Genomic DNA, 12398 nt, shown 5'->3' with positions numbered 1-12398 from the left:
CCCCCAGGAGGGAAAGCGATAAAACGCCATCATCGTCCGATCCGGAAGACCCAGATCTAGGGTTTCCCCCGGAGCATCCCGAGCCTGAGGACGCAGACTGCAACGACGATGCCTCGACAAGGGAACGACATCCAAGACGTCGCCATCGTCCGCCATGACCGTAGTCGGCGCGATTTTCATCGGCAGTTGCTCCACCAGACGTGCGCCGCCGACGTCGCTGGTCCCTTCAACCGGAGCAAACTCCAAAACAATGCCCTAAAGAGGGACTACGACGCAAAAGCGCCGCCATCCCTTGATCCCAAGGAGATCTAGGGTTTCCCCCGTAGTTGCCCGCGCTGTCAAGGGCCAGACAAGGGTAGAATCCCGCGGATCTGCCCAGCTGCCGACGAGTCGCACCCACCATCGTGCCGACGGCCGACCAGCGATCAATCCGGCCGCGCCGCCGCGAACTGATCCGTTCACGCCACCGCCGTCCCTGGCGGCCGCAACGCACCAGATCGCAAGGCATCCTGCCGCGGGGAATCGACGTCGTCGAGGCGCCGCCACCACCCGCCGTGGCGACCGGCCCGCCGCCACGCTCCGGCCCAGCGGCGCCGGCCCGCGCCAGCCCCACACGAGCGAGAGGGCCCGAGTCCCCGCCGCCGCCGGCGACGGCTAGGCTTAGCCTGGCCGCGTCCTTGGGCGGCGACGAGGGAGGAGGAGGAGGAGTGGGGGAGGTTCGGCGGCGATGGAATCTGGGGCCTTCCGGTCGCCCACGCGGGGGGCGGCGAGGGAGGGAGACGTACGGGATGGGATCTGGTGGCGTACAACTACCACTCAGTGTTTCGACTGGACCAATGTGGATGAGCCGGGATGTCATATGTCTTTTTTTTAGTGTTTCACTACCGTGTAAATTATCGGAACAAAAATAACATTTGATGTGCCCTAGGTAAAAGAAAAAGCAGACATAAGAACATGAATGCGCCGGGATGCATATGAATTTTTTGAGTGATTCACTATCGTGTAAATTATCAAAAAAGAAAAAACATTTGGTGTGCTCAAGGAAAAAGAAAAAGCATACATAAGAAAAAAAATGGTACTCACAGAAGGCAATTTTTGAAGCATTTTGGGGGTGCATGTTTTTTTTTTTGAAACTAGGCAAAAGATTTGCCATTTTCATTGATTAAGAGAGAAGTTTTAGAGGTTAAGGCCAAAGGCCAAATTACAACAATCAATCTCGCGGCATTATGTTATTCAAGTGCCTTGCTCCCGCAATGCTCCAAAGTAAGGTCTCCTCTTTAATCCTAGCAACGACGACTCCCACCGGAACGACATTATTACGAAAGATTCGTGCATTCCTCTCTTTCCATACCTCCCAAGAGATTAGCAACATCAAGGAAGCAAGCAGCCTTCGCGATTGGGTCTTCTTGTTAGCATTGTGGCTCCACCACTCTTTAACGGAAGTCGCGTCACTCCAATCGGAAGGATGCACATCATGGAGACCAAGCCAATCTTTGATCATACGCCAAACTCTGAAAGTGTATCGGCATTGGAATAGAAGGTGGGCCGCCGACTCCTGAACTTGCTTGCATAGTGGACAAAGGTTATAGTTTGGCCACCCACGATGCTGAAGCCTATCTGCCGTCCAAATTCTATTGTTGATTGCCAGCCATGCGAAGAACTTGCATTTAGGAGGCGCCCAAATCTTCCAAATGGTCGAAATCATGGCCGTGTCAGTATGGCCATAGAACTGCGCTTTATAGGCCGACGCCGCCGAGTAGTGGCCGTTAGTAGTGAACTTCCAAGTGATAGTGTCGGGCGTGTTGACGTCAAGGTGGACATGTGAGACCCTCTCCCAAAGGGAGACAAACTCAGAGAGGTGTTCATCAGGGATTCCCTGAAGAATGTCCACCTGGGAAGTCCAGAAGTTATCGTCTAGAGCCAATCGAACCGAGCAATTCTTCTTCTTCGACAAGTCATAGATTTTGGGAGCTATGTCCTTGGGCCCAATCCCATCAAGCCAAGGAGACTCCCAAAACTTGGCACACGTGCCATCCCCAACTTGGACCTTGGTAGCCCCGACAAAGATATCTCGATCATTGTCATCACTAGGGGTTCCCAAGCCAACCCACGGCTTGTCTGGGTGAAGCCACTCGTCCCACAGCCACCGAAGGCGAAGGCAGTGGCAAATTTGTCAAGGTTTAGGATTCCAAGACCTCCATGCAGCTTGGACTTGCACACTTGCTCCCAATTTATCTTGCATTTTCCACCAGTGACCTTATCACAACCTGCCCAAAGGAAAGCACGTTCGAGGGCATCAATTTTCTTCTTGACCTCCACTGGTAAATCTAACGCCGTCATGTAGTAGATAGCAATTGCTGTGAGGACCGACTTTACCAAGACAACGCGACCCGCTGAGGCAACATGCCTCCCCACCCAAGGAGTGAGTTGGCCCGCAACCTTGTCCTCGAGGGGCTGGTAGTGAATTCTCTTCAGTCTCTTGACAGACAAAGGCAACCCAAGGTATTTCATCGGAAAGGAGCATCGCATGGCCGGGAAGGATTGGAGGATATCCGGGAGATCCACATTTTCACAACGGATTGGGGCGACAAAGCTTTTGGAGCAGTTTGTGACCAGACCGGTGACTTCCCCAAAGTGCTTGAGAGTGTTGGCGAAAAACTGGACGCCCTCCTTAATAGGTGCAAGAAAAACAGCGGCGTCATCTGCGTAAAGCGAAGCACGGATAGGCATAGCATTTCCACCTAGCGGATGAAGATTTCCTTGAGTTGTGCTCTTCGTAAGGATATGGTGCAGTGGGTCGATGGCAAGCACAAATAACAAGGGTGATAGAGGGTCGCCCTGCCTTAACCCACGACCAAGCTTGATGGGGTCACCGGGCACACCATTGAGAAGAACACGCGACGAAGCCGACGTCAACAGTGTGGAAACCCAACCTCTGAAGCGGGGCGGGAAACCAAGGTGTCGAAGCAGGTCGAGGAGGAAGTCCCACCGCACCGAGTCGAAGGCTTTTTTGATGTCAAGTTTGAAGAGCAATGCCGGTGTTTTCCTACGGTGAAAGCGTCTCGCGAGGTTGCACACATACATGAAGTTGTCGTGGATGCATCTTCTTTTAATGAACGCACTTTGGGCGTGCGAGACAAGATCATTCATGTGTGGAGCAAACCGGTTGGACATCATCTTGGCAATTAACTTAGCGATGGCATGGATAAGACTGATGGGTCGAAGTCGACGATGTCCTCGGCACCCTCCTTCATCGGAATGAGAGCAATGTCGGCAGAGTTCAACCAATGAAAGTGAGCAGCATGGAGATCAGAGAAAAGGTTGATGGCAAGCATGATGTCTGGCTTGATGGTGTCCCAACATGTTTCTTTATCCATATAAGTATCACGAATGTCGTCTGTTCACAAAAAAGTATACATAGGGAGCACTCGATAATACTTGAATGACAAACTCAGTGCTAGAAACTACCAACCAAGACATGATCCGAGGAATGATTATATGAGGCATGCCTTCCCTTTGTGTAGTGCAATGCAAAGAGTCCGCGTAGAATTGAGGCCTTTTGGCACAAGTCGAAAATACTTCACCATCGTGCCAGGTCTATTCTTCACACTCACCAATGTTTATCTCCAAAAAAATGAATTTCTCTTGCAAATTTCTAGAATTTACTGTACTAGTTCATGAATTTGAAAATAATATTCAAGAATCTAAAAAATGTTTGTTGTAGTTTTAAACACAGATTTAGAATAAAGATTGTCAATTTTAAAAAAAGTTTCAAATTTATAAAATTGTTTATGGATTTTTAAAATGTTCATGAATTTATAAAATAAGCTTGAATTAAGAAACATGAATTTTTAAAATTGACCACGGATTTAAAAGATGTCCATGTAATATAAAATGAATAATAGAAGAAGGATAATTAAATGCCAAAAAAGAATAAAAACAGTAAAAAACAACACATTTTCTTTTACAAAAGGAATGAACAAAAAAAGGGACAGAAAACCAGTGCAAAAGCTAGCACAACGGACGAGAAAAACATCACAAAAAAACTAGTGAACGGAAAAAAAGCAACTGAAATGTGCTGGCCCAAGTTGTTCACTGGGTCCGTGTTTTATACGCACTGTTCCACGCAACGAGCATGGAATAGGAAATTCCATTGACTAGTCACAACTTAGAAGGTATGTACCTACTATCTAGCATGGGTTTTTTTTAGAGAAATTTTCAATCTATTCATCAATCTTGGCAGTACAGAGAACACTAGAGGTAATAAAAATTACAACCAGGTCTATGGACCATCTAGCAAAGACTAGAATCATTGGAGCGAGCCGAAGACGCGTCGTTGTCATTGCCCCTTCCTCACCGGAGCCGAGCAAATCTTTTTGTAGCAGATAGTCGGGACTACCTGGCAGGTTGCTTCTTGCATACATGAACAAGAGGGGAACACTTTGATGCTACCACCTGTCACGCCTTGAGCATACTGTCCAAAACTTTATTTATTTGTTACATTTCTTTTGATTTTTTTATGTTTATTCCTTGCGGGAATTGTCCAATCCGCTTGGAGCACACGAGCAACCGTAGGGTTTGGCCAAGAATCTGAGACCACCTTAAACTCTAACATGGTTATGAGCTCATTTTGTATAAATAAGATTTCTTTTAAAAGGGACAAGTCCCCATTCCTTTGGCGCCGACAAATCGCCAAACGGGAGAGTGGAGCGGGACCAAGGACGTGGAGGAGACTTGGTGGCGGATAGGATTAGGAAAAGGTTGTCCCAAGCACATGTTTCTGTCTTGGTGACAAAATTTGGAAACATATTAAATTGTATTATATTCTTGTATGAGAGGATCTTGGTATTCTTGTTCACGTTTAGTATGTGCTCCTCTGTTCACAAATATAAGATCCCCTAATTTTTCCATTCTATATATAGATATGTTTTAGTGTGTTTGCTCATTGATTTAAGTCCGCATGTACTTTATATTAAAATATCTAAAACATCTTATATTTGTAAACTGAGCAAATACTAATTGAGATGGAGATACACTTGTTGCTTTGGGAGGGTCCATCGGACGAATGTTGTTACATGCATTTTGAAGTCATATATGTGACGGATGTTGTGTGCGTGAATTTTTAAAGTCATGTATGTGCATGATTGTAAGGTCCATTTGACAGTAGGACACGGTTACATAAATCTAATGGCTATCTTTTGTCCGATTAAGATGAGACCACCAAAAGAAATGTTCAATGTTTTAAATTTTTACGGGAATTTTCAGGCTCTACTTTTAACATGTATTAGGCTTTTTTGTATATAATAAAATAGTCGGGGTCACAATTTGTTATGTAGGTTCTGAAAACAAGTTAACTAGATGTGACCCGTCTCACCTTATACCGCTCTTTTTTACACTTATTAAATTCATATGTTGTTGATAGCTATCTTATTGTTTGATCTTGGAACATTTGTTCAATTGCTATATTAAGTTATCCCTTGCGCATACTCGAGGAAAAGGAGGCGTGTTTTTGCAACAGCCCTCCACTAACAGAGGTTTAGCTGTACCCTAATCCCAAATAAAATGGAATGAAGGTTTTCTCTAGTCTCATATAAAACGGAATCAAAGATTTGTCTGATTGTAGATGCATAGACAAGTGCAGCTACTACCTTATAAAATACATGGGTTCTATCTACTATCCTCGTAAAAGCACGAAGTGCGAAGAACCAAATCAATCTTACTTGTACATATCTCTAATCCTACGATGCTCACGTGGTTTCAATGTTTAGCAGCAAACATATCTAGCGCTAAAGTCTCCATCTGATCTTGACCGTCAAAGTATGTTGATCCAAAGACGTAGGCTGCCTTATTAGTGTTTAACATGGAAGTAGTTACCTCTTAATAGGTGTCTATAATGAAAAGCGGTGTTTTGACTCTCCGGTGAACACTAAAACTGTTTTAATTAGCAAAACTATTCAAAAATATCTTAATTTTTATGTGATGCTATATACTCATTTTTGTGAAGTCCATGCCAAATTTCGTGGAGTTTGGACATTTCAGCAGCTCTCAGCGAAAAAACACAAATTAGGGTCTGTGAGAGAAGTTTACTGTTTACGCATTGTTTGGACTGATTTTATTTTTTTGCCACGAGCTCCTCAGATGTCTGAACAAGCTGAAATTTAGCACGGACATCACACACTTGAACATCTTGTATGCAAAAAAGAATTATTTTTTTAATTTACCATTTACCGGGAGCGGATGTCCTGGCTCAGAAATAAATAGTCGTCGATAATTAGGCCTCATAATTCTTCTATAATCTGCTGGACTACAACAAAAATACCGAAAATATAGGCGATAATCGCCTGGACCAAGGAAAAGTTCTTTTGAATATAAGTTGAATTCTTTGAAAATTCTATTGTTAAGGTGACCCAAATCTTGTGATATTAAACTATGTTTACTGAATATATTTTTTATAATCACGTGTATGATGTACCGTGCGGTGGTAACTAGTGATAGGAAAAGAACAAGATTAACTGATTGGATCTAGATGTGGTGGACCGATTCACCAGCCAAAGTTTGCAATTTATCATCCAAATGCATGGCGCATACCACCATGGCAACATGCGAATAACTTGACGAACGAATTTAACTCGAATGAATGAGGAAAAAACAGGCGCATCGTTTTACTAGTTGTTACACACAGACCCTCCATCACAAGGGTGGACAGACGGAGACGCACGCAAGCACATACTAGCACTAATTTCACAGCTCATCTGTAGAGCCTTCTCGCGTACAATGCGGAGGGTGGAACTGGAAGCATTCAAACCCTTGCCATCTTGGGCGCGACGACGAGCGGGTTCTGGCGCGCGATCTGCTCGCGGCCGGCTGCCCTGTAGTCGAAGAAGCAGCCGTGCGCGTCGGCGTGGCGGTGCGCGCCGCAGTAGGTGGCCCCGCACCGGCACACGAACCCCAGCAGCCCCACCTTCCTCTGGCACGCACTGCATCGCTTCTTCTTCGTCGTCGACGACGGCGTCCCCTCCTCCTCGCCTCCGGCTTTCGTCAGCGTGATGGCCAGCGATCGGAGGCCGGACATGACGGCGTCATCAAAGGCCACGACGTCGAGCAGCTGCTGCTCCTTGTAGCATCTGGAGCAGAGATCGCTGGTCGCGGCGCCGCCGAAGAAGCCGCAGCCGTTGGCGCACAGGGCCGCACCGCCGGCCTGCTGCCTCGCGTCCATGTTCCTGGTCGTCGAGCAAGAGGTCGGTCGATTTACGATCAGGCCTAGCGCTCACGCACGTACGTACCCACTCTCGCCGAGACGATTAACTGCTCGCCGAACACGGCCTCTGTGTGTTGGAGATATCGTCCAGCAGCGAAGCCGGGATTGGCTCTTGGATTACAGGGCGTGTGTCTATCGGTGGCCTTTTATACTACCGAGCCCATCGACGATGATGTTTGGGATCGGGCAGACCTTCTCACTCTCGTATTCGCTGCCCGCGGAATCCGACGAGTGCGAGGGAGCTACTACTAGACGGCAGCGCCACCCACGTTTCATTAATTAAGAAAGGGAAATGTCTTTCAAAGTTACAGAGGACAAGAAAGTAAAAGCCTCAAGCATGGGGTGCATAACACACCCGCACTACTTTTCCGATAGAATGTGACCCAAATGTTTCGCCCCTACGGTCGCCCAAAGAATCGCCGCTTTCTGGATGGTGCGAAGAAGGATGGTTGGAGGAGCATAGTTGCGTCGAAAAACCATTGCGTTCCTTTCGTCCCAAATCGACTTGCACACTAGCATAGTGAGGGAAGACATCGCCCTTCCATGGATCCTCTGGGTGGCGACCATGTCGAACCACCAGTCCTTGATACTCCTATAGTTCGCCCAAAAACTGCAACGTCCAAGCTGGCAAGTTGAATCCAGCCCTTCACCAAGCCCCATAGTCTCAGCGTGTAGCGGCGGCCAAAGAAGAGGTGCTCGGCAGTTTCTAGGTCCATGTGGCAAAGAGGACAAGGGCCACAGTTTGGCCACCCCCTTTTGGCCAACCGGTCAGCTGTCCAAATTTTGTTTTGTAAAGCACACGCGAGGAATTTGACGTTTGGGGGCGCCCAGGTCTTCCAAACGACCTTGCACATGTCTGTGCGAATGATGGATAGAAATTGCGCATTGTATGCAGAGGAAGCAATGTATTCTCCTGAGACCGTATGCATCCAAATGATGGACTCCTCGACATGCTCATCCAGACTAATGCCGTGGATGGAAGTCCACAACTCCAGGAATTGTCTCAGGTGGTCAAAAGAGAACGCAGACGTAGGGTTGATTTTGCTAATCCATGCTTCATTATGCAAAGCTTCCCTGACCTTCCATTGCTTTCGAGACGATGCCTCAAAGATTAGGGGGGCGATGTCCTTGGGGTTGCACCCGTTTAGCCAAGGGGACTCCCGGAAGGGCGCACGGGCGCCGTTGCCGATGGTGATGGTCGTGCATGCATAAAAAAGAGTTTATCCTCCTCATCACATATGTTACCCAGGCCAACCCACAATCTCGTCGGCGCGGTCCATTTAAGCCAGAGCCAGCGTAAACGAAACGCTCGGCGGAACTTCTCCCGGTGTAGCCCCCCAAGCCCCCCAAGGTCCTTGGGTCTACAGACGCGCTCCCAATTGACTTTACACTTGGCCCCAGTCGTCTTGTGCGAGGCCGACCAAAGGAATGCTCGCTCAATCTTGCTGATGTTGTTCAGGCTGCCCCTAGGGATGGGAAGTGCAGTAGTAGTGAAGACAACCTGCGAGGTCAGGACCGATTTGACCAAAACTACTCGGCCCGGAGTTGCAATGTATCTCCCTTCCCAAGGTAGAAGCCTTCCTGCAACCTGATCCTCCAGGTGCTGAAAGTCGGCACGTCTGAGCTGCCACACCGACAAGGGCAGCCCCAAGTATTTCAGCAGGAAGGAAGCTGATGCGGAGCATCCCACGTTCATCCCCATGTACACTCCGACTACTCTCCGAGCCCCAAGAGGACATATGACGAGACCTCGAGCATATGCCATTGAACACAAGGTGAACTCGATCCTCTCTAAACCTTCACTTTCCTCACGTGAGACATGGTTGCTACTTCAAGTGCGGACCTTGTGCATACTCAGGTACACCCGAGGAGACCATGGAGAACCGAAGGACCAAGGACGAGCGTGCGCAGAAGCATGGACGAGGAGAAGGAAGAAGAAAAATGGAGCAAGACAGGACTTGCCCGGATCATCCGGACACCCAGCCGGACGATCCGGACCGAGCCCGGACGATCCGGACGACCACCCGGACGATCCGGCTAACGTGCCCGAAGACACCCGAAGCTGCTCGACGAAGCCGGATCATCCGGACAGTCACCCGGATCATCCGGATCCCCGACACCCGGATCATCCGGGCCACCATCCGGATCATCCGGGCCACCATCCGGATCATCCGGACCCCGCCTGTGTGCGTGACTTGGGCCGAAGCCCGTGTACCCCTTCGCCCCTCACTTACCCCTTCGTGGCTTAGCACTATAAATAGACCTCCCACTCCCCACTTTGAGGGTTAGCGTTGATTTAGCTCAAGTTAGAGATAGAGCCTCGCTCATCCATCGGATCTCCTCCTCGTGAGAGACCGCGGCCTCTTCGGAGTAGATCCTATCGGATTCAAGACCCCCTCGTGGGAAGATCCCTTTGTGGATTCAAGGCCTCCTCACGGAGAAGATCGGTTACCTTTGTATCCTTACCTTTGTTAACTTTGGATCTCGTGTATCTCTTTGTGTTCTTCGATCTAGCACTTGTGTGACCGATTCCTTGTTGGTTGAGTGTTTTCCCTCGTTCCTCCCCGTGATTTCCTCGTGTTCTTCCGCTCGTTCTTCGTGTCTCCCCGTAGGATCCACTCCAAACGTGAAAGATCGACGCTATAGGGTTCCACCCTACATCATCATGGTATCATGAGCCACGTTGATCACGTTTTGGAGCCCCTAACCCTCTTTTTCTAGCTTGATTTTATTGTTTTCGTCCTAAATCCGAAAATCCCCACCAAAAATAGCCCCAATTTTTTTTGTGATTTGTTGGTTTGATGGTGTTTTGTTGATTTTGATCCATGGATTTGCTTGGTTTCAAGTGGATCTAGCATTTTCCCAAGTTTCCTCACCTTCCATCCACGAAATCCCTCAAATTTTGCCCCAAAAATCATCCATTTCCGCCCAAAAATTCGTCCCCGAGAGGAAATCCCGAGCAGTTTGACCTGCCCGGATCATCCGGACCTTCTCCCGGATCATCCGGACATCTCCCGGATCAGCTGGACCCTCTCCCGGACGTCCGGATACCCCACGCACCCAGAAAACAGAACCGGAGCTGACGAACCCGGATCATCCGGCTGTACACCAGGATCATCCGGACCTAGCCCGGATCATCCGGACCTCCTCCCGGATGTCCGGTTAACCCTGAAACTGACACGGCTAAAATTTTGTTTTGGTCATAACTAATTCATCCGGAGTCCGTTTTTGACGTTCTTTAGCTCGTTTTGAAGCTATTGACATCCCCCATCCCACAAAAATACCACCAACACCATTTGACACCATCAAAATTTCGGGATTTTGGCATCTTTGCCTAGGGCTTCCACCATATCATCCGCATAGCCACCACCGACTTCCGCAACCTAACCCATTTTGTTCCCCATTGCATATGTGGTTGTATGAGTTGTGATTAGAGTCTCCTAAGGTGTTTCGGCTACTTAGGGACGATTACTTCTTCATCAACCACCACCACCACTTCCACATAACCTTGCCCATCATACACTTCCACCAACCCAACCTAACCCAATTTTGTTTGAGCTTGTTTGAGTTGTGGCTTGTGTCTCGTAAGGTGTTTCGGCTACTTAGGGACGGCAACTTCAACTCCGACTCGTGTATATCCCATCATTCCACTTCCGCATTGCCTAGTGCAACACCACTACCGCTTTCCGCTACCTCCATTTTGACATTTGACGTGTGAGATTTTGAGTTTGCGGTTTTTCCGTTTCCTAAGGTGTTTCGGCTACTTAGGGACGAGTCTCCATCATCTTGGTATCTACATCAAGAACACCGCTACTCATCATCGTCGGACGGTAACCTCCATATCATCTTGGTATCATGGTATCCCTCCATTGTATATTCCCTTGCTATTGCATTGTTAACCCCTAGCCTTACTTTTGCGTCGCTTGCCTATCGAGACTAGCCATTTGAGTATTGCCGGCAACGTTACTTGTGCACATTAGTGATCATACTTCCCATAACATACATACCATATCATCGTGGTGCATATATTGCTATCATATCTTGTGTCACAAGTTTGTTCCCGCATATACACAATTGCTATCTTGGTTTGTGCATTGTGCAAAGTGGCCATAGAAAAAAAAGAAATAAAGCTTTTAAGCAAAAGAGAAAGAGAGCAAAGAAGCTTGTAAGCAAGTGCCATAGCATCATACCACATTGCATATAAGATTGTCATATCCGATCATCTTGGATCATCTTGAGAGAAACACTGGGAACCATACATACATAGCATACTTGGGATAGAAGTTTATCCATTTTGCATCTTATAGGTTCTGCACAAGTGTCATATCCGCCTATTGAGCAATCGTGCTAGCGTCTCTCTTGAGTTGTGCAACACGAGCGTTTTCTGTGGATTCCACATTTTGTGCTCATTCCTTGGTTGCATGACCCCATTTATCTATCCGTGTGTGCGTTTCCGTGTGCCTTCCATATTGCTATTGGTCTACTTGTTTCACTTGCGAATTTGTGAATCTCTTTCAACATTATTGACTCTTGCTAACATTTTGCATTAAATTTTTGTGCCACTATCCTCACCGAGCTCCACTATAAGCTTTACTTGTGTAGGTGTGAGAACCGACAAGGATTGGTACCAATAGTGCTATTTCATTGTCCGCATTTGAGTGAACTTGATTCATTGTCAACATCGGTCAAGGTACATTGGTATAAGTTCTTCTCTTTCTCCCACTCATATTTGCTTGAGTCTTGTGATGGATAGGCAAGGCATTTCCTCTCCGGTCCTCGACAACAACGACGGCGTGAACAACTACATAACCAAAGCGTCTATCTTCGATCTACAACGACAAGTGCAAGGCACACAATCAAGATTGCGAGAGCGCATCGAGAACATCTCCATCGACATTCATCACTCCGAAGCAAGGAGAAGGGACTACTTCGGCAAGAAGCTTGCCGCACATAAAGAGGAGCAAGATGCAAGGATGGAGGAGATTAGGGCCTTGATCAAGTCTTCTTCCACTTCATCATCCTCAAGACGATGACGTTCAAGCCACAAGTCTTCGGAGCGCGAAAAAGATGCAAGTGCAAATCGTCCTCGTCCACATCTACATGGCGACCACCATCACGTTCGTGATCAACATCGTCATGA

The 12398-nt window shown here is 47.6% G+C and overlaps 1 protein-coding gene across 1 annotated transcript; it reads right to left on the bottom strand.

The window, feature by feature from the left end:
- Positions 1–6799: 6799 nt before the first annotated feature.
- On the bottom strand, positions 6800–7216 carry LOC119360865 (zinc finger A20 and AN1 domain-containing stress-associated protein 7-like). Its single transcript, XM_037626336.1, has one exon. The coding sequence runs from the start codon at positions 7214–7216 to the stop codon at positions 6800–6802; it is 417 nt and encodes a 138-aa protein (XP_037482233.1).
- Positions 7217–12398: the final 5182 nt, after the last annotated feature.

Source organism: Triticum dicoccoides, chromosome 2B (assembly GCF_002162155.2).
Source record: "Triticum dicoccoides isolate Atlit2015 ecotype Zavitan chromosome 2B, WEW_v2.0, whole genome shotgun sequence".
Classification (NCBI taxonomy): Eukaryota; Viridiplantae; Streptophyta; class Magnoliopsida; order Poales; family Poaceae; genus Triticum; species Triticum dicoccoides.
Note: the sequence above shows the minus strand (reverse complement) of the source record. Positions and strands in the feature narration are given on the sequence as shown.

What these genes read in the sequence shown, in the direction of transcription:
- LOC119360865 (XM_037626336.1), bottom strand. Translation starts at nt 7,216, where the DNA reads ATGGACGCGAGGCAGCAGGCCGGCGGTGCGGCCCTGTGCGCCAACGGC.